General features: G+C 36.8%; 2 protein-coding genes across 2 annotated transcripts in view; both read right to left on the bottom strand.

Annotated features, from left to right (window-relative positions):
* The window catches only part of HCCS (holocytochrome c synthase), a 33290-nt gene extending 22658 nt beyond the window's left edge, over positions 1-10632 (bottom strand). The window contains exon 1 of the mRNA XM_081325111.1: positions 10615-10632. The gene's annotated coding sequence lies outside the window, so the exon portion shown is untranslated. The remainder of the gene's footprint in view (positions 1-10614) is intronic.
* LOC308666352 (TLC domain-containing protein 4-B-like) overlaps positions 1-26380 on the bottom strand; it is a 38171-nt gene that overhangs the window by 8114 nt on the left and 3677 nt on the right. Inside the window, exons 2-7 of the mRNA XM_081325115.1 lie at positions 18279-18444; positions 13437-13526; positions 11904-11962; positions 10952-11046; positions 10615-10688; positions 5920-6257 (exon numbers count right to left, since the gene is read on the bottom strand). Of these exons, the coding sequence (XP_081181241.1) occupies positions 5933-6257; positions 10615-10688; positions 10952-11046; positions 11904-11962; positions 13437-13526; positions 18279-18433 (798 nt within the window). The 5' untranslated portion in view covers positions 18434-18444 and the 3' untranslated portion in view covers positions 5920-5932. The remainder of the gene's footprint in view (positions 1-5919; positions 6258-10614; positions 10689-10951; positions 11047-11903; positions 11963-13436; positions 13527-18278; positions 18445-26380) is intronic.

A 26380-nucleotide genomic window follows, 5' to 3' on the forward strand; every position in this document is an offset into this window, starting at 1 on the left:
TTACATTCAATTTTAATTGCAACAGAACTGGAATCTGTGGCATCTTAATTTATTTCACTGTAACATTTAATACTGGAAGTAGAATATTTTTAAAATTATGTCCTCAGAAGAAAAAAATTGGGTTATCCTGTTCCAGTGCCAATAAACAACTTATTTATTCCAAAGATGCTAAGGAGCACCAAATTCTCTTTATCTATCGTACTTGCATTTAGCTGATTAAATATGGTAATTATAGAAGACACCATTTTAATAGAGGAAAAAATACAAGAAACAGCTACATTCTTTTCCTTTATTCTAATTAACCAATGCCTTATGTCCACATGCAACTTATTGCTTTAGATATTATTGAATATACTTCTACACAAACATATACAAACAGCAAGACTTTAAAAGCCAGTGAAGTGCAAACTCAGTTATACACATTTATCATAAACATAAAAATATACTCAAACTGGTAGGTAAACCATGTTAATGTTCACCAAGGACTTCATCAGAATTGCCCAATCTCATATGCCATTGTCATTGTGGTGGGTGGCAATCCAATCAGTGTAGCTGCGGTTATTTCAGTTTAACCCAGGAAAATAAGTATCCACTTCATTCCTGTAATTCTTTTTCAGTAGTATGTTTATTACACTTTGTGCTGTGATTCAATAAAGCTTCCCTATTTGGCTGTTATTGCACTCTACGTCTCCTGGAATTTGTAAATAACCATTACATCTCATAATGCTTTTTTTTAAAAAAAAATTGCTTTATAAATGAAAATATGTAAGCACCAATGCAGAAAGTACAATATAGATATTTCACTTAGTGATTTTGTCACTAAGTTCCTGAATACAATCAGTTACAAATGTCATCTAAAAGAGCAGCAATTATTTTTTATAAAGAGGCAAAACCTACTCCATTATTCATGTGTATTCTATGTTTGTAATTTAAAAAAAATCTAATTTTAAACTGTTACAACTCCATGCTTATTTAGGAATCCACTCAAACTAGTTAGAAGGCCAGAGCCCTTCAGCTGCATCTTCTAGTATGTATTTCTAATTAAACTCTCTCTTTGGGAGGCCCTGATGCCTCTCAAGACTGCTTTCTTGTTGAGAAACTGCTATTTTGAAAGCAATTTGTAAGCACAAGTAAGTCTGTGTTTTTCCTGCTCCGATGGGGCTATGTGTGATTTCATTGGGAGAGTAGCTAAAGGAAGACGTGCACTCTTCAAATATGGATCTGGTCTCAGATTTTTCTCAAAGATAACTAAAAAAGTCAAGACATGGAAGCCACAAGGGGGGTCTAATCTAAGGAGATCTGTTGAATAAGAGAAAGGAGAATACAATATTGGATGATCAACAGCACATATTGCTAAAGTTTACAAACTTTTGTATTTCAATTTCAGCAATGTAAGGCCACATCAAAAGCAATTATAAGATCACAGGTTGGATTTGTACTCTTCATTACTAGAGTAACCCCCCCCCCATCCATTTGTACAATGAGATCAGTCCTGCATCATTCATTAGATAAGTCAGCATGATTGTTAAACAGAAAAAAAACACCAATATTAGTACAGTGTTTTGAAATAAATGCTTCATCAATCACAACTTATATTGATGGCAGCATATTTTGCTGATGCTGTATATTCTGGGACTCTAAAGGGAGCATCAGTGGGATTAACTTTACCAGGGATTTCATTTCAACAAATCAATGAGATTCCATACATTAGCAATAAGTATGATTTTGACATTCCATCTCAAGGTTTTCAAAATAGCATGAGATTAATACTTCAACTTCCCATGAGGTGGGGTAGGGGAACCAAGCTAGTACTCGAATACATAGCATGGTACTATGTCTAGATATTAAGATAGAGTATAGGAAGAGGAGGAGGTGGTGGTGGTAGTGGTGGTGGAGATATTTAATCAATTTATATGGGTATCAACTTGCCAAGGAACAGCTAAAAAGATATGGTTAACTGTGGTCAGTGATAACAATGAAACATACAATCTGGCTGTTAAAACGATATCATACTATCTCCCAAGGTGACACATCTAATATCCCAGCCTGAAAACCACTTTTTTAATGCCTTGTGAAAAACTAGCAAAATCAGGGCCCACTGAATCTCAGGGAAGTTCATTTGAGACCCAGGTATTGCCATGGAAGTGGTATTTCTCCTAGGTCCAGTCAAAAGATAGGACTTTGGCAGAGGGCATGGGATGGAACAATACAACTAGAGACAGGCAGTCCTGCAAATAATCGGTTCTGTGCCGTGCAGGAATCAATAGATAACCATTGCCTTCAACAGCACTTCTGTTGATGCAAATCCTTTCTGGCAATATGGACAGAGAAATTCTAGCCATAATTGACATTTCACTTTTGAAATAGAATACGTTCTAGTTATTTTTGCATGTTTATTAGGTAGCACATTTTCTTTATATTGCACAGAAATGTTGCAGAATAGCATCAGAGTGAATACAGAAAATATCCTGTTTCTTTCTTTTCCCAGAAACCCATTTTGTTCTCTGTAGAGTTTCAGGGTCTCTTCTGAACCTGACAAGAAACTTTCCTTCGCTTACCTTCCTCAAGTTAATGTCTGAGAACCAAATATAATTTTGGACAAATCCTCCCATCCAATCCCACATAGTTCATGGAAACCTCATGGTTCTCCAAAGCAGCTTTTTAGGATACATGAATGGTTTCAGAGGAAAAAAAGGTATTAGAAATCTTCCCTTTCATAAATTTCCTTAAGTTATGCTAAATTTCAGGTGTCTTACTTAAAATAGTCTATGACGGGTCCACAAGTCTTAAAGTTGCCAAGGTTGAGGGCCCCTGGTCTATGAACTCCATGACAGCTTACAAGGAAGAAACTAACCAAGACAAACTACCCAGTCATGTTGCCTTTTTTAGTTTTCCATAACAAAATTATCCTTGCTAAAATAATAAATGAGTATATTCATGTTTAATCTTTACTTAAAAATAAAGGATTGAGAGATCGATTTATAAAACCTGTGTTATGTACTATACTTAATCATGGTTAATTTTGTAAAATAGTAGATTAGTTCTGATATTAATCCTATTAGTAATACTCTGATATTATCAATGTTTCCAGTGCTAAAAGTCTTCTGAAATGAGTGGGAGTTGTTGAAAAGGCTGCACTGTACATGCTACAACTTGTAATATGCGTGCTAAGCAGTAAATTATATTGGGCTCTCTGAGATTTATTTTAGAGTAAAGATAATTATATTGCCTATCTCATTCAGCAGTCCAATGGAGCACAAATTTTTAATACTACCTTCTAATGCATTCTTAGCAGATTAAAAAACGTTTAACAATAAGATTTTCTATATAATCAAATAGTATTATCCTGAATCTTTACATAAGTAATTGATTTCCCTTTGTAATTAGTCTCTCAAAATAGCTGAGGGATTATGCTCCTGCTAATGTAAGTCCCTTTTCATATTTCACCACAAATAAACACATTTGTTTTTCCTCCCTAAAAAAAGTACAAGTTACCATATCAATTTGTAAGATAATGATGGCACATTACAAACAAATTATTTCAAAAAGCCAACAACATCAGCTTTTAATGCCTTTTATGACATACATTTTCTCTAGATAAGAGCTATGATGTAGTCTAGGGGAGACACAGGAACAGTCATTAAAACTTTAATTCAATTCAAACTTTAAATCGCTTGATAATTTTTTTAACATTTGATTTATAGTTATTAGCATACTAATATTTTACGTTTAAAATCTCACAGTTGAATATGTGAACTGCCACTATTCATACATAACACATAGAATTTCAACTGGATACTGCTGAAAGTTAAGTACTATAACTTTTGCTGATAAAATATGGAGAGATTTCCCTTCTCACCAGCCACCTAATTGACATCAAAATATGGTTCCTGAGTGTAAACCTGGTATGTCACATTTCATTTATTGTGTTTGACATGTTTGAAATATCTGAGGAGTTTAAAATGGGATATGCAAATCAACATTTGCTATTACAGTCATCAACCTATGAATAAGCTTTTGCTGAACAGTTCCCTGTGCTTATATAATATTCTAGAATATCAAGAACATAATTAAGTTGCATTGATGGGAATAAGCAGTTCTCTGCAATCTCCCAATATGCAAATAAACAAATCAACAGTAAATTAAGATATGCTATTCAAAACATAGTGTTAGATGAGTTAAGTGTTGAATATCATTAAAAATACATTGGATGATGATTTGGTAAATTCAATTTACGTAATATATTACAATATAAAATAAATATGAGTCCATAATAGTAGAGAGCATATGTGAAGTTACTGTAATGTAAACAATAGATTTTCAATTATTTTGTTTTTCTTACAAATTTTCCCTTCTCACTTTGTATCTGCAACTATGATTCATAGTTGTTACCTCACAGCTAGACTACTGCAATGTTTTATGTGGGACTCATCTTGAAAATGACCAGGAAGTTGCAACCTATCCAAACTGCATCAACCTAGCTATTAAAAAGGGAGAAGTGGATTTAGTAACATAACGCCCGTACTCTAGTCACTTTGTTGGTTGTCAGTAGGCTTCTGGGCCCAGTTCAAGATACAAGCTTTAACCTATATAATGTCTTACACAGTTCAGCACCTGTGCACCTCTTTTGAATAGAATCGGTCATCCTGTAAATACCATTCGTAGAAAGGTGGCAAAGGATCCCCCAACTGCATGAAGTGAAAGGAGTAGGTACCAGAAGTGTGTATTCTCCCACTCTGTGGAATATCTTGATCCCTGAGATGCAGAGACTATTTGTTGTTGTTTTTTCTTTCCAAAAAATTTAAGACCAATCTGGTCCAAACATTTTTCGGCAAAGATGGTGAATCTGAACTATTACTGTAATATCCTTTTTAATTAATTTGTGATTGTCTTTTATTTTGACGATACCCAGGTTACTATAAAGCATCTTGAGTTGCTAGAACTAAAACAGCATAGCTGTGACTAAATAAATAAATATTAGGGATGTTCCTGCAAGTAGCCATTGTCAAGAACTGAAGGATGATTTTTCTCATTGGAGAAGCACATCTTCCTAAATTACATTAAAGAAAAAAATGAGAAAAGTTAAAATGAACTGATTAGTAACTTTTCTTACTTATAGAGGCTCTTGTGACAATCCACATATCCAAAATTCATTAATGCTTTACCCCTCAGGAGTTTTATAGCATAAAATTTATCTGTTACACGATAAAATGCTGAAAACAGATCAAAGTCCCAATACCTGTGTCAGGGAAAGAGAATACTGGCACATTTTTAAAAATCTCCCTACTGTTTACCATGCAAAGTTGCTGAAATTTGGATATTTAAAAAGTTCAAAACATGTATACCATTTTATATACAGTAAGAAGCAATAAAAATAACTCATTTAAGAAAAAAGATCTTCAAGGCTCAAATTTGTATTTGTATGTAAAACTAGTCAGTGAATTCCAAAGATCCTGTTCATGCATGTAAGGCAGTAGAAAATGGAGTAAAATGTATAGATCTGAAATGAGGAATTTGCAAAGCAGATGAGTCTTCAGATATGAACACCAAATATTAGGAAAGCCAAGAAACATGCCAGAAATGTTGCCATATTAGCAGAACGTAAACAACCTGACATTCACAAGCATTAAAAATTTATCATTTTAAGAAACCTGAGTGAAAATTCACAGGAATACAGTGCTAAAAAGGGTTGATCCTTCAGAGATTCAGCTGACTGCTCAATGCTTAGGACACCATGCCAAGGTGAACATATGCAGCAGGTTGTTGTTGTTTCTGACACCACACAATCCAAGTCTTCAGAAGAAAATGTTTTGGAGACACAGGCAGCGTGTTGTTGGAAATGCTAAACTTAAGAAAGGTAACATATTTCCTTAAGAGGAACTTTTTATGGCAAAAGTCTGCATTGTTCTTTTAACGTACCCCCAAACTGCTATTAAATGTTCTTCTTCGTGTTGCCATTTTTATGAGCTTTGGCTTCTTCTTGTCCGATGAGACAAATAACCTTGTAACATCCTTGTGTAATTTTGACCATCCACATTAAATTAATAATATCCAGTACGATACTGGAGATAAACCAGGCGCTTTGAGCTGCAAATCCTAATCTGTAGTAGGCTTCTGTTCCAAACTCAGAAGCAACACTGTTGTAATAAATTGGAATGACTATGATCCTCCCTAGGAAGAACATGATGGTCATTAGCAGTCCATTGATGATGTTGGCTTTTGAAGCTTTAGAATACCCCAATGCTTCAAAGAACCACCTATAAGAGGAAAAGGATTAACAGAAATCAAAATGAGAAAAGTAGTATTTATGTTATCTAGGCAAAGTCTGAGACTACATCTGCATATCTGCTTTGCCAGAATGATCAATAAATTTTGTTGCCCTAAAATATGGCTGCCACCACAGTGCCACCCTTACCACTTATTTGGAAGCTACAAAGCTGTCTCCACAGATTGCGCAACTTGCTAAGAGGCATAACTGGTGGTTTTTTGGCTGAAATTCCAACACCATTCAACATCCTGTGAAAAGCCCTTTCCAAGTTGTATACATAATGCTTTGATTATTCCAGAATTGCAATCATTTCTTTCTTCTCTCCTGTCATATCATCAACTAATTCAACTATTTTTGTTCTGTTTTATTTTGTTTTAAATCAATGAAACTGTGAATTGTCTAATTATAATGAAAGACTTTGTATCTATTTGCTGCCATCTAATGATTTTTGTAGTGTACCGATCATCTGGATTTGGACAGCAGTTGGATAGGTGGCAATCAAGACTTGATGTTTGAGAAATGGGTTTAGTTGTGGGGAGCTGTAAGCTTCCTAAGAATATTACATGAAGAGAGGTAGTAAGGAGCAAAGCTCTTATGAATTGTAGTAAATGAGAAGAAAATTCTCTGTCGGGTGAGCTACATAAGTATAAAAGATGAGTTCTTTCTATTACATTTCCAATTACCTGTGAGAATCAAGAACAGGTTTGTCAATTTCAGGACTTGGAACTCCATTAACCAATTGACTAATCCAAAGGAGGAAGTTTGTGTGTAGAGTGGCTAGAAGCCCAGGGTTCCAATTTACCTAACAGCCTGTAAGGTTCCTAGCCCTTACTTAAATTTAAGATACCACTAATCAGGCAACTCAAACGGAGGCTTCTTGAGAAAACATTGCTTTAATTGATCAAATAAAACAGCTGGGTAGCAAACAATCTGGAACACTGCAGAGTTACATCCAGAAGTGCCACACCTTAGAAAGTTAGTAGTATTGCTTTATAAACTTTGTTAGCCAATAAGAATCAGACAACAGAGCCATTACATCATAAGGAAGACATCAATCATTCCTGTACTCTTCCTTATTCCCTCCTTCAGTACATCCCATCCATGTACAAGTTTTCCCTTGCTTGCATGAAATTTGTCCCTGACACAAACGCTGATTACAAAAGCGAGATAGCAAGTTAGGCTAAACAATTTCTTTTTGTTGCAGTTACTGAACCCTTAAAGCCCAAAGACAACTGAGGGGTAGGAGACAAATCTGAGACTGGATAAAAGAGGCTCATCCAACAGAAAACTAGCAGCATCAAATGGAACCACAAGATTATCAGTGCAGGACATGTTCCCCACATGTATCAATGTACTAGGCACTGCCCACATATGTCTCAAGGATAAGAGAGAAAATAGTAAAATCTAGTAGAATGAAGATTCTATATCTGCATTAGGACCGTGTCAGCTGCAGAGGAGCTATGCCCTAAAACAGATCCCCAACCCTTGGGCAGCAGCCCATTACAGGCTGTGGCTTATTCAGAATTGGCCGTGCGAGTGGTTGGCCAGAGCATGTACCTGTGCATGCATAGCTCAACTTAACGGTGGGCCAATGGGCAATCATACACGTGAGTACCGGCCCACCACTTCCACAAAGACTGCATGCACGCATGCCGGCCAGCCACTCATGCGGCCCAGTTCTCCTCTCCCCCCCCCCCGGGCCGCCAAACTACAAAGGTTGGGGATCACTGTCCTCAAAGCATATTTTTTTAGCGGATGATATATTCTATACTTGTTCTTTGTGATAAATAAGAATAAACAAGCACAGAAATGAGCAATTAGTTCTAATCAATAGATGGTATATATAAATCAAAAAAAGAACAAAAATATTTTATATGCTATTTGACTTAGCCGGCCTGGACTGAGGGGTTTTAAGGTTTTAAATTTTAAATTTTAAACTGTTTTGGGGCTATTAATTTTATTTTATTTTAATTTGTACATTGCATTGTTTTAACTTGCCTTGTAAACAGCCCTGAGTCCTTCGGGAAAAGGGCGGTATATAAATCGAAACAAATAAATAAATAAATAAATTCATAGATGTAAAATTGGGGTCCTGTCTCATTACTCTCATCTTCCTTTTTGTAAACAGACAAAGGCCAAACTCAGAGAATATATTCTTAAGTTATGGAAATGTGCACAATAGCTGTTCTCCTCAAGCTAAAGGAAATTTTGAAGAGACATGAGGCAAAAATCAATGGTCTGTTCAATCTTGTTAAATTTATCTCTCCTCAAAACTCATCTATTCTAATAAAGTGAGAAATATTCCTTTCCCTGTGTGATTTTTTTTATATTGTCCCTACTCGAGTAGTTTCTGCATTCTACAATTGCATGGATAGAAGTAAAGAAAGGGGTAGTATAGTTCCTTTTCTCCCTTTTGATCTAGAAATAGGAAGTGAAATAAAGCAAGATCTAACAGAACATTGAATTTTGCCTCTTCAAAACTTTCCTTACACATTAAAGATCATTATATAAAAGCAAATGCATTAGGCCTCTGACAAATTTTAGGGGGTTTTATGTATACAGCATATCATTTATTTTATTTTTTCAAAACAAACAGTGAAGCTTCTCTGATCTTCTAGTTTAAACTATCCAGATGATTCAAAAAGGAAGGAAAAGAACTTATGTTTTGTTAAGATTGTTGTACCTTGCTTTTTATAATTCTTGTTGTCTAGCTCAGCAGAGTAATTGAATTGCTTACAGATGTCAGGGAATTTAGCTGAAGAGAACATCTTGACTATTTTCCTTTTGTTAACGATATAGGCAAGGAATACAAGCTGTTATATAAAGATCTATATTCACAAACTATATTTGTGTGTTAGTAAAGAGATTCTCTTCACTTCAAAGCAGCAAAAACAAATAGCAATAACACAGCTCCTGAAAACAGCTGTAGAAAGAAATTTGAAACCAATCTGAAGTCAAACAGCACATACTACTTTTGTACCTTATGCCATGCTGCAAAAGTAGCATCACAAAGGATTCATTCTTTGCAATGGGCTAAGACCTTCCAACAGCAATAATGAAATGACCTAAGAATCACTTTTTGCATGACAGATGAAGCAAACAAAATAAAAAATAACATTTTAATATAGTAACGAGACAAAGAGGCTAAGCTTACTTTCTCTTCATTCTAATTCTCTTCATTCTAATGCAAACATGTCAAACTCGCGACGTCATGTGACGTCACGAGACGTATCAGGACTGTTTTGCCATTGCCGGCAATGGGGTGGGCACTGCTTCCAGATGACGTGTCTGGCCCGTGGGCCGGCAGTTTGACACCCCTGTTCTAATGCTAAAAAACTTTTACCCTACATATGTCTTGGCCAAAATAAGGAAAATGACAACATAAAGCAATACTAAAAAAATTAGACTGTTGAAACTTAAAAGAAAACACTACGTTAAACATATTCAAAGTCTGAAATGAGAGTAAATGAAAGTAATTATTCAAAATCAGTAAAAAAAAAGAAGGCAATGAGTAGCAATGGAAGAAAAAGAAGAGGAGAGGAGAGGAGAGGAGAGGAGAGAAAAGAAGGAAGGAGGCTGATATCTTAAGATATAAAATACCGTTTATAAATATTGTCGTGCAGTGGTCTAATATATACTTTTGTTTTGTGAAACTTACAGAAATTAACAAACAGTATGATAATAATGTGATTCTTTAGAAAAAAAATCAAAAATTAATTTCTAGATCTCACTATTAGGCATTCTTGGTACTCAGATGGATCATGCTTTGACATATCTCAGAAGTGGATTATATAACACAGTAGCAGATATGAACAAATAAAAACAGAACAAGAATGAAATAAGCTTGCAAGAGACAGTACCATACAATCCTTGAAAATACATGCAACTTAAAAGTTGACCCTTTTATTAAGGGACCTATTCCAAGAATCATTGCACAAAGAAAAAAAATCTTAACATTTTTATTTAGATAAAAGTCTCTTTCTTCTTTAAAGAGCCTTGAATGATATTAAATAAATAACAAAATGGTTATTGGTTTTAGTTTGAATAGTTATCTTTTTAGAAACTAGGAATGTCATCTGCTAATAGAAATTAAATTATTTCATAATTAAATGCAATTTTATTAAGTCCTCTAGCAATCCTACATTTTGAAAAAAATCCTCAATATCATTAGGTCATTTTCATTAACCCTTTGTTAAAACACCAGTGACCACAAGGTTTTAACTTTCAAAAACAGTGATATTGTATCATAGCATATAGAGACAGTGCACATTTGTTAGGTTAGTAGCGACTGAGTTACACATAGCAAGCTAAATGATAAGGTAAGAATAATAGGAAATATTACCTACCGCTGATTCACAAAAGGGGTAGAGAATTCTGCAAGCAGACGAAAATTAGCAAAATATCCCAATAATCCTCTATCCTAGAAAAAGGAAGAAGAAAAACAAACCAGCGATCACCAGTTCTAAGACTTATAAAAAATAACAATATAAAACTTTTAGATATCAACATCAATATTTTCCTGTATTATTTTATTCCTTTCCTTTCCTGTATATCATAAGTCTCATAGAGCAGTTACTTTCTTCTTGAGAAGAGCCATGAATCTTAATGGTAAGCCTATTAAAATCTATTTTTACTAAAATACATGTATACTTTGTTATGTGATAAAATTAACATGGAACTTACCAGTACAAAGTAATATGCATATAGAGCTAGTATGTGGTGAATTACAAAAAATACATCCCCAATTGCCTTCCAGTACAAAATAATAAGCAACAAATCTGAAAAGAAATAAAGAACGTGAGTAAAATTCTATAATTATTATATTTTATTTTAAAACTTCTAATGCTGCAAGGCAAAGATGCAAAATTACTTCTCTTTTTCTGTTATCAGGATAAAAATTACCAAGTGGCCCTTGCCAGAACATCATTAAAAATAGAATCCCAAGCTTTGGCTTATGATCCCTTACCATGTAACACTGATTGTTCCTATTAATATAAATCTCAGATTTGCCTCATCATAGGAAGTTATTATCAAATTGAGTCCTTAAGTTGCCTAATATTTCAACAATCTCCTCCCACCTTATGTTTAGAAATATTTATTTAAGACATGCAGGAGGAGATGCATACTATATTCATGTACGCCTTTTAAAACTGAGGACCAGTGGTGAAGTAGTTGATTTTTCAAAACAAAACAATATGTTTTCACACTGATTAAACAATTTCCATCTCAAGGAAAACTCAGGGGAAGGCATTTAATTAGGAAACTAAGTTTCTCTCCTTGAACAGCTGTCATTTATTCCCCCTTAGTTATTTTTCTATGGTTATTAAATTATTGATACCAGATTAGTGCCATGGAAGCAGGAAGCAAAGTGGAAAGAAAGAAAGAAATTCTTACTCAGGCTTGAGAATGAGAAATTGACAGAAGAAAATATTTTAATACTTAACACAATACTGTCATGTTATAAAATAAAATAATCACATTTTATAGCACAATTTTTGGTGTGAGGGAAAATATGGTCTGCTTCCTACAGACAGACTTTTGTAAAGAGGGCCATGTTTTGGTAAACTTCTGTTAAAAGGTTCTTTCAAAACAGATGACTTACAATAAATTATATACGTAATATTTTACACATTACCTGAAATGAGGTAGCCTATAGTGATAGCAAGATTTAGTTGCACTGTAGAAGCATCGCCCCTATAAACAAGACATCCAAGGAATTACATTAAAATAACACACATTTTGCATTTTGCTTATATTTATTCTCCCCCCCCCCAATATGCTGATTACTTTTTTTGATGTTGGAAGAGAGACCCTACATCTGGTAAGATGATCCTACAAAACTCTGGTAAATGGCAAACAGGCAAGAGAAAAGATTCTGAACATAGTTAAAAAAATTAATGTATAATATTATGAAGACAAAAAACTGAGGGGATTAGCCATTATTCAGACAATTAGTTGCTAACTTCCTCCACCTTTGCTCTATCCTGGTAATGACCTACAAAGCCCTTCATGGCATGGGTCCGGAATACCTCAGGGAGCACCTGCGGCCGGCATCAACTTCCCTCCGCCCAGTGCGCTCCCACAGAGAGGGCCTCCTCAGGGTGCCACCGGTCAAAGAATGTCGACTGGTGGCCCCCAGGGGGAGGGCGTTCTCTGTGGGCGCGCCGGATTTATGGAACCATCTTCCGGTTAAGCTCCGGATGGCGCCCGACCTTCGCTCCTTCCGGCGCGATCTAAAGACTTACCTGTTCGAACAAGCCGGCCTGGCCTGATGGGTGATGGGTCTGGGTTTTATTGTTTTTTATGTATTTTAACTTAACTTATTGTTATAGTTTTTGGGCATCTTGTTTAATCTTTTTTAACTTTTGTATTCTTGTTTTTTAACATGTATTGCCCTGTTCACCGCCCTGAGTCCTTCGGGAGAAGGGCGGTATACAAATATAATAAAATAAATAAATAAATAAATAAATTTCAGTTTCAATGAAGGAGCGAAAACATCTCCATTCCAGCATAGGAAATAATCAAAAGGAGGTGAGGAAAGGTAATCCTCAATTTACAACATTCAAAGTTACAACGGATCCCCCCAAAAGGTACTAATGATCTGGTTGAAAAATTCCAACAACTGCCGCCTCTGTGGTCACATGACAATATTTTAGGTACTCAGCAACTGCCCCACATTTAAGGCTATTTGAATCAGCTCACAGTCACTTGACCTTGATTTACGATGATTTTACTGAAAATGATTGCTTCTGGTTTTCAGCAAGAATGGCCCATAGCAAACAATGAGTTTGCTTAACAATCGTGAATTCACTTAATGGTCCTTGGTGATTCACTTAATAACTGCCACAAAAAAGTGGTAAAATCAGATAGGTCATGTGATGACCTTGTTTTTTTATCATGACCTACTATTATAATGGGCAGGCTCCATTATGGTCGTAAGTCGAGACTACCTGCATATACTAATAGCTAGGGTCAGGCTGCCTCAGTTTTTTTGTGTTAATGAAGCAAAGGCCCCAAGTATTCTCCACATTATAGTTAAATATAACTGTAATTTTAGAAAGCTTTGGGTAGCAAATAGACATATCTCTTATGTTTTTAAATTAAACATAGAGATAATTTGACCAGCAAACGAAATAACGAAGGACAGAGAAAATGAGATATTTCTTACCAAACACGGTCAGCATTAACAGCTTCATCATACAATAAAATATACACACAAAATATTCCAACCACCAAGGCATGGAACGTAGATACCGTCCTAAAAAGACAAAAGCAATCCCATTAAGTATGTGCTACCTTTAAATTGGTGGCATGGTAATGAAAAAAATAAACAACTTCCCATGACCTTAAAATGAGATTTGTGCAATTTAAATGTTTCTTATGTACTGTATACCTCATAAAAATAATGTGGGTGGATATCAGTTATACTATAGTTGTATAATTCATTGTAATTGATTTCAATTGTAATTGAAACTTTGCTCCATATAGTTTTTGCCTTGCCAAATTTATTGTTACATTTATTTATTGTTACATAATAACTGATTGTTATTATGATTCTGGATCAACTGCTTTATGATGTATATGTTTTTCTTGGTTTTATCTGGAATCTACAAAGATCAAGATTACGATGATGTTATCCGTTCAGTTGAGTTCAATTCTTGGTGATTCAATGGGCCCGGTCTCTCCACAACTTCCAATCTTTCACTATTTTTTAGAGTTTTTCTATGCTCTGGCTGGTATCAGCTTTGATAGTGTCCAGCCACCATGGTTTTTGACAGCCCATTTTCCTTTTACTGCTAACTCTTCCAAACATAATTGCTTTCTCCAGTGAATTCCCCTGCATGACATGGTCAAAATAAGTGAGATGCACTTTTGTAATTTTGCCTTCTGGTGACATAAACTTCAAACAATTTGAAATTTATCTGTACACCCTATATATTATACATTGTTAACAACTTATTAAATAACATTTTCTGCATCTATTCAAGAAGATAACTGCTGTCACGGGGAAAAAGAAGAGAAAGGAGTATTATTAAGTTCACCACTTGAGTTACTTATAAAATAATAATAATAATAATAATAATAATAATAATAATAATAATAATAATAATAATAATAATAATAATAATAATGATGATGATGATATAATAAAGTTGGAAGGGCCCTTGGAGGTCATCTAGTCCAACCCCCTGCTCAGGCAGGAAACCCTATACCATTTCAGACAAATGGCTGTCCAGTCTCTTCTTAAAAACTTCCAGTGTTGGAGCATTCACCACTTCTGGAGGCAGGTTGTTCCACTGGTTAATTGTTCTAACTGTCAGGAAGTTTCTCCTTAGTTCTAGGTTGCTTCTCTCCTTGACTAGTTTCCATCCATTGCTTCTTGTCCTGCTTTCAGGTGCTTTGGAGAATAGCTTAACTCCCTCTTCTTTGTGGCAGCCCCTGAAATATTGGAACACTGCTATCATGTCACCCCTTGCCCTTCTCTTCATTAAACTACACGTACCCAGTTCCAGCAACCGTTCCTTATATGTTTTAGCCTCCAGACTCCTAATCGTCTTTGTTGCTCTTCTCTGTACTTTTTCTAGAGTCTCAATATCTTTTTTACATCGTGGTGACCAAAACTGGATGCACTATTCCAAGTGTGGCCCTACCAAGGCATTGTAAAGTGGTATTAATACTTCACGTGATCTTGATTCTATGCCTCTGTTAATGCAGCCTAGCACTATGTTGGCTTTTTTGGCAGCTGCAGCACACTACTGGCTCATATTTAAGTGATTGTCCACTAGGACTCCGAGATCCCTCTCACAGTTACTACTATTGAGCAAGGTACCACCTACACTATACCTGTGCATTTGGTTTTTCCTGCCTAAATGTAGAACCTTACTTTTTTTACCACTGAATTTCATTTTGTTAGATAGCATCCTGTGTTCAAGTCTGTCCAGATTCTCCTGTATCTTAAGCCTATCTTCTGGAGTATTGACTATTCCAGCCAGCTTGGTGTCATCTGCAAATTTGATGAATTCCCCCTCTATCCCCTCGTCCAAATTGTTGATGATGTTGAAGAGCACTGGGCCCAGAACAGAGCCCTGGGGCACCCCACTACACACTTCCTTCCATGTAGATGCAGTTCCATTGAGGACCACATGCTGAGTACGGCCGGTCAGCCAGTTATGAATCCATCTGGTGGTGATGCTGTCTAACCCACATTTTTCTATCTTATCAAGTAGTAGGTTGTGATCTACTTTATCAAATCCCTTACTGAAGTCCAAGTAAATTATATCCACAGCATTCCTCTGGTCCACTAATTTTGTCACTTGGTCAAAGAATGCAATAAGATTTGTCTGGCATGATCTGTTTTTGACAAACCCATGTTGGCTTTTAGTGATAACTTTGTTTGCATCAAGGTGTTCGCTGATTTGTTGTTTGATTATCTTTTCCGGAATCTTTCCAGGTATTGAGGTCAGGCTGATAGGTCTGTAATTTCCTGGATCTATTCTTTCCTTTTTTGAATATGGGAACTACATCAGCTCTCTTCTAGTCCTCTGGTATTTCCCCAGTGCTCCAGGATCTTTGAAAAATATAGTTCAGTGGTTCTGAGATCACATCTGCCAGTACCTTGAGAACTTTGGGGTGTAATCCATCTGGTCCTGGTGATTTGAACTTGTCTAGGCTGGACAGGTGCTCACTTACCATTTTCATGCCTATCTTAACTTGTGTTTCTATTCTGTTTTTTTACGGCACTGTTTTTGATAGGTTGGACTGTTTTTTTCCCTTTGTGTAAAGACAGATGCAAAAAATGAGTTAAATAGTTCTGCTTTATCCCTGTTGCTTGTCACCTTCTTGCCACTTTCCCCCACCAATGAATCAATCATTTCCTTAACTTTTTTCTTGTTTTTAACATGTTGAAAGAAGCCTTTTTTGTTATTTTTGACTTTGGTTGCAAGCCTTAGTTCAGCCTTAAAGGTAAAGGTAAAGGTTCCCCCGCACGTGTGTGCTAGTCGTTTCCGACTCTAGGGGCCAGTGCTCATCTCCGTTTCAAAGCCGAAGAGCCAGCGCTTGTCCGAGGACGTCTCCATGGTCATGTGGCCGGCATGACTAGACGCCAAAGGCGCACGGAACGCTGTTACCTTCCCACCGTAGTGGTCCCTATTTTTCTACTTGCATTTTTACGTGCTTTCGAACTGCTAGGTTGGCAGAAGCTGGGACGAGTAACAGGCGCTCACTCTGTTACGCGGCACTCGGGATTCGACTCGCCAAACTGCCGACCTTCTGATCGACAAGCTCAGCATCCTAACCCACTGAGCCACCGCGTCCCTTGCTAGTTCAGCCTTAGCTTTCCTCAATTCATCTTTGCAGGCACAGGCTATTTGCTCATATTCTGCCTTCATTATGTGCCCCTCTTTCCACTTTTTATACTTGTCCTTTTTATCTTTCAATTTATCACAGAGTTCTTTATGCAGCCATGCTGGTTTCTTTTGAGAGCTGTTATTTTTCTTCTTTGTTGGTATTGTGCTAGACTGGCCTTTTACTATCTCACTTTTCAAAATTTCCCAAGCTTCTTGAGTTGTTTTCCCCTTTAGGATTCTCATCCATGGAATTCTTCCCAAGCTCTCTCTAAGTTTATTGAAATTAGCTCTTTTAAAGTCCAAGACTCTAGTTCCGTGGTGGCGAACCTATGGCAAGCGTGCCACAAGTAGCACGCAGAGCCCTCTCTGTGAGCACATGCACTGTCGCCCCTGTCCTAGGCCTTCAGCTGGGTTTTATAAAACCTTTTCAGTTTAGGCCTCCACTGCCGTGTGCAAAAAGAAAAAAAGGTTCAATCAATCAATCAATTTCAACTTCTCGCGGGGGGAAAAAAAAGATCTCGCAAAGTTGGAATTGATTGAACTTTTTAGTCCCACCGTCTGCCGTTATCACCACAGCCACGCCCACCCAATGGACCACACCCACCCAATGGGCCATGCCCACCCAGCACCCGACGATACATAAGTGGGCTTTGGGTTGCAGTTTGGGCACTTGGTCGCCATCACTGCTTGACTGCCATCACAGTTTGACTGTGTTCTACTGCTTGTGCTTCCAGAATGTTGAATTCCAATATTGCATTATCACTTCCCCCCAAGGTTCCTGTGGCTTCAACACCTTCTATCATTTCATCTCTGTTAGTGAGGATTAGATCCAATATGGCTAATCCTCTAGTTCCCTTCTCTACTTTTTGGGGGACAAAGTTGTCTGCTAGGTTTGTCAGGAATCTGTTTGATCTTCCACTTGGTGCAGAGTTTGTCTCCCAGTAGATGTCAGGGTAATTAAAGTCCCCCATTACTATTGTAATACACTTCCTACATACCTTACTTAGCTAACTAGCAAAAAGTTCATTTATCTCCTCTGTTTAGTTAGGTGGCCTATAGTATACACCTATGGCAATGTCATTTTCCCCCCTTTTATATTGACCCAAATGATAAAGACAGGAGAAAAATCAATCAATCAAACCAATAAATAAATAAATATTTGTAAGATACCATGTAATCAGCATGTTTTCTTGAATTTAGAAACCAGGTGGTATATTATGTTAAAAAAATAATCAGCATACTGTGACCAGTTCACAAAGTTAAACAGGATATCATATTTTGTTCAACTGTAAATATCCTAGATAGAATGTACTTTGAACTTAGATTAAGGCATAATTTATATTGATTGAATTTTTTGACAATAAAATGTACTCTGAATATTATACATTACTATTAACTAATTTTTTTAAAGTCAGTAAAAATAACCAAGGATTAAAAGTTATTTATTCAATTTAATTTTGATAAAGTGATAACTTATAAATAAATTACTCAAGGCCAATTTTGTATTAAACATTATTTTTAACATAAATCCTCACTACATTTTTCTAAAGGAAGTCCCCTAAACAATCCCGATATTGTTTGAACAAGTACTCTACAGCTAACAGCCTAAACATTTCAAACTTTAAAAATATATATAATCGTGTAATATTATTTTAGAACTGTACCTTGTATTCCATTCAATTTTCTTCTTTTGGTCAAGATTATTAAAACCAGATGTTAGACGTGAAGATAGCCAAGAACTTAGCACATGAAAGCTAAGTTGAAATATAGCAAAACTGCTGACAGCTATGCCCACATTGAGTTTATTAAAGATAGTCATCTTTCTTCTGCCTGTTAAAAACACAATTTCAAACAGAATTCCTCAATTCAGGCATTTGTCAAATAATGCTACTACTGTAAAATCAACAATAATTTACATTAATACTGCAATTCTTGACAAAGGGCACAGAAGAAGTGTATTTGCTGCTGGCATAGTCCGCCTAGATGATAAATTGTGGTAGGATTATCTCTGGCTACACTCATTGTTGTATGTATTCTGTAGATTGCAAAAGAAATACTTTACATATTCCAACCCCTTTATAAAAAAATAGTCTAAATTTACAGTATCAGAAGAAAATTAATGAAATGTCCACTAAATCTAAGCCAGGACAGACATGATCCAATATGACAATGATTCTACCATATACCTGCATACAAATTATAACTCTATATGAATCGATGGTGTACGAAAAGGAAATCAATCATTATAAATACATACCAGTTGCCAAACACCCAAATTTTAGACATGTGACCATGGGGATGCTATGACAGTCATAAGTGCAAGGACCAGTCAGTCATAAGTCACTTTTTTCAGTGCTATTGTTTGAGTGGTCACTAAACAAATGGTTATAAGTCAAGGACTACCTGTATACTCTTTGTAAGGACACTAGACCCTCACTTATCATTGCAAGATGTAATGCAAATAATTAATAAAAATGAGATGCTGCAATTTCCTGTTCTGGATGATGAGTTAATGTAACTGTCACAGAACTATGAACAGTCATTAGGAGAGATAAATGAATTGACAAAAAAAGACTGAATGCTTGCTTTTAGATATGTGCTATCTATCTCATTAATCCATAATAATTATCTAGTCCACCTAGTTGGTTATGCTTTAATCACTACCTGTATGTTTCCCATAGGCTAGAAAAGTGACTCGTATTAAATAAAACTCTGATTCTTAAAATGGATGCAACTGAAATATTTAAAATTACTCCTTCTAAACTTTTTACTCAGTATCTTTATGCCAAGGCTTTATTGACCCATTAACCATGTAGTTTTGTTTGAAATATTAGCAAGATATAAGTAGATGAGAGAATATAACAGTTCATAATGCCCCCCACCCACCCAGATTTCACTGGTTCGTGAATTCAATGTCATATCATACAGTAAAAAGGAAAGAAAACAACAAGGTTTGTAGAACTTCTCTGGTAGCAAAATACTTGCAGACATATTAGAAGAAATACAAATTGAATTTTATAATAAGTATCACCCGCTTCATGATTAATATCGCATTGTAACACACATAAACTTCACACACAGAAAAGGAAATCAATATTGTGTAATCTCTAACACCCATGTGAATTAAGCTATTTTGAACATTCCAGTTCCCAGCTTCCAGGATTGAATGAAATAGTAAAAAAATAGTAAAAAAAATTAGATTCTCCCAACTGCATGAAGGTCTTTTTTTATAATATTTTATTAATTTTCCAATTTTATATTTAAATATTTAAAAAGCAACATGGTGGCTGGGTTAATCAGTAGTTTGATAACAAAATCTTTAGTACAAAACTCAAGTTACAACATCAAATATTTCCTCTCTTTTTCCCTTAACATTTACTGTCTCGTATTTCAGCTAATACAGTTCTTATTATATTAACTCAATAAAAACATCATTATTACGTTTATCAATAAAGTTTTAGCTTACACGTATCTTTATTATTTTTTACATTCAATCTTCATAAACAAGCCATATCCTGTTATTAATTTTTTCTCAATATTTAGTTTCCCATCAATATTCCAATTTAACCTTTTGATATTTATAATTTTCAGGTTTTAGGTAACCAAGATTTCCCTTATCTCAATTCATAACAGAATCTAATATCCAAAATACACATTTTATCTATTTGAATATAATCTAGTTCTATTTCCTAAAAGTTATCTATTTCCCACCATATTAAATAATCTACTTAATAATACAATATCACCTTTAATAAATCAAAATCATTGTATATATTACTTGGGTCAATCAATACATCAAACATATTCATAATAATTATTTTTTTTTCTTTTAGGGCTAATTTTTAAATATTAAACAGATAAAATCCTTATTTTCAACTAATTTCCAAATATTTTAAATCTAATGACCAAAATTTCCCTTATCTCAATTTCTCCTTTTAACCCTCTAATTAATAATATTAATTTTGTTCATCCTTATTCTGGCTTTCTTCCTTTACCAGCTAGGCTTCCATATCAGTGCTTTTAGATCGTCAAATAGATCTCCCTCTATTATATGTTATAAGAAATAAAGGAAACCATTTAATTGCCATTTTTTTTGGAAGGACTAGCCCATTTGTATTCATAGTCTCCCTGTTATTCCAACTCCCCATGATTGCCCTGATATGTTTGTCTTCCTTGCAATCTGTTCTTCTTCTCAAATTTCTTCTGATTTATATAGAAAGTCTTTTCCATTTTCAGTGCTGTCACTCCCTTTTCCAGATTTTCCATTAACTGTATTTGCTGTTCAGTTGAGTCCTATGGCTTAATATTTGATTGTACCACTTCTTCTGTTATCTTCTGCATTGTTAGTTCTTTGATTGTAGTCAAAGTTTGGGTTTGTGTATCTAAGCTGGTGTCTTGATCTTTTATGTTAGGTCTTATTTTATCACAAGCTGAAAGAATGGTTTCATGTATTGCTTTCAACATGGAAAGAATCTTTTCCTGGTCTTCATCCATCTCTTTCACATATTTATAAATAGTCTTTATAGTAGAAGTCGTTTGTCAAGCAAGATTTTATAGTCCAAGGTATTTCATCATCTCATATAGTAACCAATATTCCTCAAATAAAGAGATAGGAAAGCAATTCCTCACATATAAATCTGAAAGTTAGTAAGGGTTTACATTCACAGTTCAAGGCCAGGCCAGTTTTGCCACCCAGCTGTTCTCTTACAACTGAGTTTCTCACAGGTGATGCCAAGGTCAAAAGTGTCTTATCTAAGGACTGTGCTTCGAACCAAGTCTCTGTTAGAAAATAACAAGTTGTAATACCAAACTTCGCCACAAGATGTCAGCGATGCTGTTTAAGGTTTTTTAAGTCCAAATTTTTTATAATCCTTTTTCCAATTTTATTTCTTTTTTGTAGAAAAAAGCAAAAATCTACAATAAAAATAGGGAAATTTTTGGTCCCCAAGTTTCAGGAACATATAAATCCAATTAAAGTTGTTCTTTTAATGCTTTAATTCCCCTGGGTAGTCAATCGCCGCTATTCTTAGAGTGGGGGATAGAAATTCCATTCCCTCTCTCTTCACAGGGGGAAAGATATTTCAGGCAGCTTTTACAGGAAAAGAAAGTACTTAAGGTAAAGAAAAGATCGGATCTCACCCAGTTTCATCCTCGTTGCTTTCAAAGTACTTGGTGGTAAGTTTGACTTCGGCTGTCTGCAGCCAAGTGACGGGCCATATTACTATGGCCGGACTTTCCTCCACCAGTTTGGAGGGCTGCCCTGGATCGAGCGGAAGGGCTGCTGCCCTCCCACAATCAAGCACGGTCCCCTCTTTGCTCATTGCCCCTACAGGGCGACTTTTGACCCTTTCCAGGGTCCCCCAGCAGAGCAAAACTGAACGCGGAAGCCGGAGCTCGCCTCCCAGTGGTTGTGGTGGCTGCGGCAGCCGCAATGGCAAACCGGAGGACTGCATGAAGGTCTTTCTGATAGTACTATCAACATATGAATGTTGCAACCAGACATAAAAGATATACAATCCTGAGAAATTTAATTCTCTTGCATCCTTAACATATGAATAATATATATTAATATATCTTTAATATATTATAGTATATATTCTTAATATATATATCCTTAACATACTGTCTCATCCCAATGGGATTAACCCACCCCACTTGTGCCAGCACACCAGGCCTGATGTGTACTCCGTCAGGAATTCCAGCTAGCCAAGTGCAGGAGAAAAGCCTTTTCTGCTGCAGCTACCATCCTCTGGACCATTATACCAACCCTTTTGGCCTTTCATAAGAGCCCCAAGACTTAGCTCCAGTTGGCCTGGAGGCCAGATGGCATTGTATCCTGGAGGCGGTTACTGGTTTAAATATCCATTGTATGCCCTCCCCATCTTAGCTACTCTTTGTTAATTTTAATGTTATATTTATTGTTCTACTATTTTTAATTTTTATAATATTTTTATCAGCTTGTAAGCCACCCAAAGTTGCGTGACTGCATATACATGCAATAAATAAATATTTATGAACAATCCAATCATGAGTAAAGATACCATGACTAAAGATGGTATGGGAAAGAAAGACTCTTATTGCTGCATTTTTTCTATAAGAAGGCATCAGAAAAGTAATTAGAATGTCTGGTGCCTACGTCACATTTGTTCAGATTTAAAATTAATTATTTAATTATGTCTATTGGATATTTATGACTGTATTAGGAAGAAATTAGTGGGCTCACTAATGTTAGAAATTTGTCTTTAAAACACAATATTGGTTTTCTGTTGATCCTATTGAGGCATGACTAAATTTATTTATCATTTTGAAAAGTTCATTATTTTAAATACTTATCAATACACTCTTTTTATTGTTACTATATATACACACACCATTGTCTGTCAATTATAAAATCTTCTGAAGAAGTATTTTTTTTCTCTGAATAAGTTTTTTATTTAAAAATATTTAAAAGGGAATATCTAGAGAAGACACATGAAATGACAACATCTCCAAAGGAATAAAATTCCTTTCTCAATAAAATTCATGAGTAAAGAAGAAAATAACACAATACCCTTTCTGGATATCCTCATCAGCAGAGGAAATGGTGGCAAATTAGAAACACAAGTCTATCAAAAAAATCACTCACCTTAACCAAGTTATTATTACTGGAATATAGATCAAAATCTCTCAGTAAATATAGAGTTCTTCACCTGCTATCTAATGCTTAGTCACCTTGCTCCTTCCTTCTTTCTATAGTGCTTACATCTTTAGTTAGGATAAATTATATAAAAGAACTTTCTTAGGTGACTTTATGTCTCAATTCTGGCACAATTGTAAAAAGTAATCTAGAAACAGTCCTCCAATAATAAATTGCTCCAATGAAATGAATAAAAGTACCAACATTAGCCTCATTTCCAGATGAGCAAGGTCTGAATGAAATGCTCCTAAATAAAAGGGGTTCTAAATTCATCTTGATGAAGCTGTATGAGTATTTTCTTGTTCTCTTATGGAAATGCTAAAATAATATTTTACAGGAAACATATTTAACAGATTCAAAAGTTTAATCAGACTCATCAACACTTCCAAGTCAACCTCCCCTTGTGGAAACAAAAGCTGAATCTGATTACCTGTATTAATTAGCTAAAGGTAGTAACAAACTTGTCAAAATTGCAGTATATGCTAACTCTGCATGAGCATTTAATCTCATATGGCTTGTATCAGCAGGATCTGTAAGCCCGGAAGACTGTGTTCAAAGTTGTATTGATTTGAGCAAAGTGCTGCTGGTAAGATTCCTTAGGCCTATTTTCCTCTAAGAACAAAAAGTGCATTCTAGGATACCATGTAGAGCATTATAGGTCATCACCAGCCTCTTAAATCAAAACCTGTTAGCCAAAGCAGCTCACAGAACAAAGGTGTAAGGTGCATTGGTCTAGGTATACACATAACTGCCTGCGCTGCAACATTTTGCACCAGCTAGCCCCATATGGAGCACATTATAGTAATCCATACACAAGTGACTGAGTGTGAGCCTACTGATTCAGGAATGGGAGTAACCAGTGCACAACCTGGAATTGTGCTCTTTTAATCACAACATCCATCCATCCATCCATTCTTTCATTCATTCATTCATCAGGGGTGTCAAACTCAATTCATTGAGCTCAATGCTGCTCACTCAGCGCAGCTTACTCGAAATGCCTGGGTCAGGAGAGAACAAGTTGCACCAGCTAATTTGATGTGGGGACATCTCATTGCCCCACAAGCTCTTCACCTCCCCAAACATCTGCAGCCAAGCATGTGCTGCAGCCAAGCCCAGGCATGATTGGTAGTTTGTTAGCTCAGATGTAGCCTCCTAGTCTCCAAGCTTGGGGAGAGAGAGAGAGAAAGAACGTGTGTGTGTGTGTGTGTGTGTGTGTGTGTGTGTGTGTGTGTTCCTTCTTCTGCCTTGACAGATCTCTGGAGAGCAAGAGGAGGCAGGGAGCAGCACTTCCAAGCCCTGCATGAGGGAGGCTGGCCCTTCTTGAAAGGGAATTCCCATTTCTAATTATGCATGGTAAGGATGCTGGCTTGTTGGAGCAGCCTTCCCTCATGCAGCTTCCCTGCCACCTTCTGCTCCTCTCCAGAGATCTTTCAAGGCAGAAGAAGTTGGAGGAAACTGCTTCCTGGAAATTTTCACCACATCAGCATCATGGTTGCCTTCAAAGGGCCAGTTGCACGTAGGACTATTGTATCATATTTGTTCAGAAGTGTATTATGTCTAAGAGTGGGGCAAAAAGTAGTAAAACCACTTGCTCCATTTTTTGCCAACAACTCTCCTGTGTCCATGAAGCCCAGAAATAGAGTTCAAAATCCCTGAAATATCCATCCAAAATTTAGCTTTTGCAAGCAATGCTGGTTAGTTCTCTCAAGGTCTGTCAGTCTGTCCTTTGGGGGAGACCCAAAGCATCCCTCCATTGATTTCAACATATTTTCCACCAAGAATCAGACTGAGCATAATGTGGTTTGGGGACCCAGGGGGCAAGGGGATGGGGCTCATGGGGGCACTGGCAGGGATGGCCCCTGGAAAAGGAGGCCAGCGGCATGTGTTCCAGGCTGGGAACATGCGGGGGGGGGGGAAGGAGCAACTCCAGGACAGAGGGATGGAGCCAGTCTGGGTACTGCCCAAAATTGCAGGAGGGTGGATGCTGCCTCACTCTTGTGGCCCCAAAAGGCTGCCCAGCATTCTGCCTCACCCCCTCCCAACTCTCCGCAGCCCCAGGCCCGCTTGCACTGAAGGGCACAAGACTTTGAAATTGACAGAACGTTTTCTCCACCTTCACAGGACCTATGCCAATACCAATGTCTAACTGAGAAAGAATCTGAGCAATGAAAGATGCTCTGCAAAATCTTCTGTGAGACCCTCTGCCCAAAAGGACTCTAGTCACCTTAAACCAGGTAGTCCTTGATTTACAACAGTTCACTTAGTGATTGTTTGAAGTTACACTGGCACTGAAAAAAGTGTCCCCCAACCATAGCCAAGCAAGACACCTGCCTGCTGCCCAGTGGCGCTCTTCCTCCTGTCCAAGGTTTCCATTGTTGTAAGCATTTCTGTTGAGGATTGGCAGTGGGGGAGGGCTGTTTGGTTTTTATTCCGCCCCCCCCCCCCGTCTGCTGGGTGGTTGCAGCAGGTTTTGGTCACTTCACATGACCCTGGGACACTGTGACTGTCATTAATATGAATCAGTTGCCAAGCATCTGAATGTAAATCACAAGACCCTGGAGATGCTGCAACATTCCAGCTGATCGGCGCTTCTTCTGGACTTAAATCGCCAGGATCAGTGCCGAGCTCCAGCTGGAGCCTGGTGCTGATCCTGGTGCTTCCGCTGAGCCCTGACAGCCCTGCAGCTCCAGCCATCTCTCGCTCAGGCTTGTGCGGTGCTGCCACTGGTTCAGCTCATGCCCCTCCCCCGCTATCACTTTTCTAGGATGGCCGCATACCACCTGCCAGGTGTCAGTGTACCACAGGTGGTACCCGTACCACTGGTTGAAAAGCCCTGCCTTAAACAAGAGTGCTGGACAGCTATTCACGAACGCAATAAGGGCAGAGAAATATTGATGCTTCACTGTCCTTATTATCACAAGGTAGGCCTTAATAGCAGCTCTAACTATGTTTCATTGAGTTCATTCTTCACTGACCTCCAGCATTGCTCCAGCCGACTCTTAACCCAGTTCATCTCCCTCAATTTTTCTATAAACAATGGAAATTAACATGATCTGCAAGAAAAGACAGCTGCATGGGTGCAATCTTATC

Source organism: Vipera berus (genome assembly GCF_964194415.1).
Source record: "Vipera berus genome assembly, chromosome: 3".
In the NCBI taxonomy this organism is placed as follows: domain Eukaryota; kingdom Metazoa; phylum Chordata; class Lepidosauria; order Squamata; family Viperidae; genus Vipera; species Vipera berus.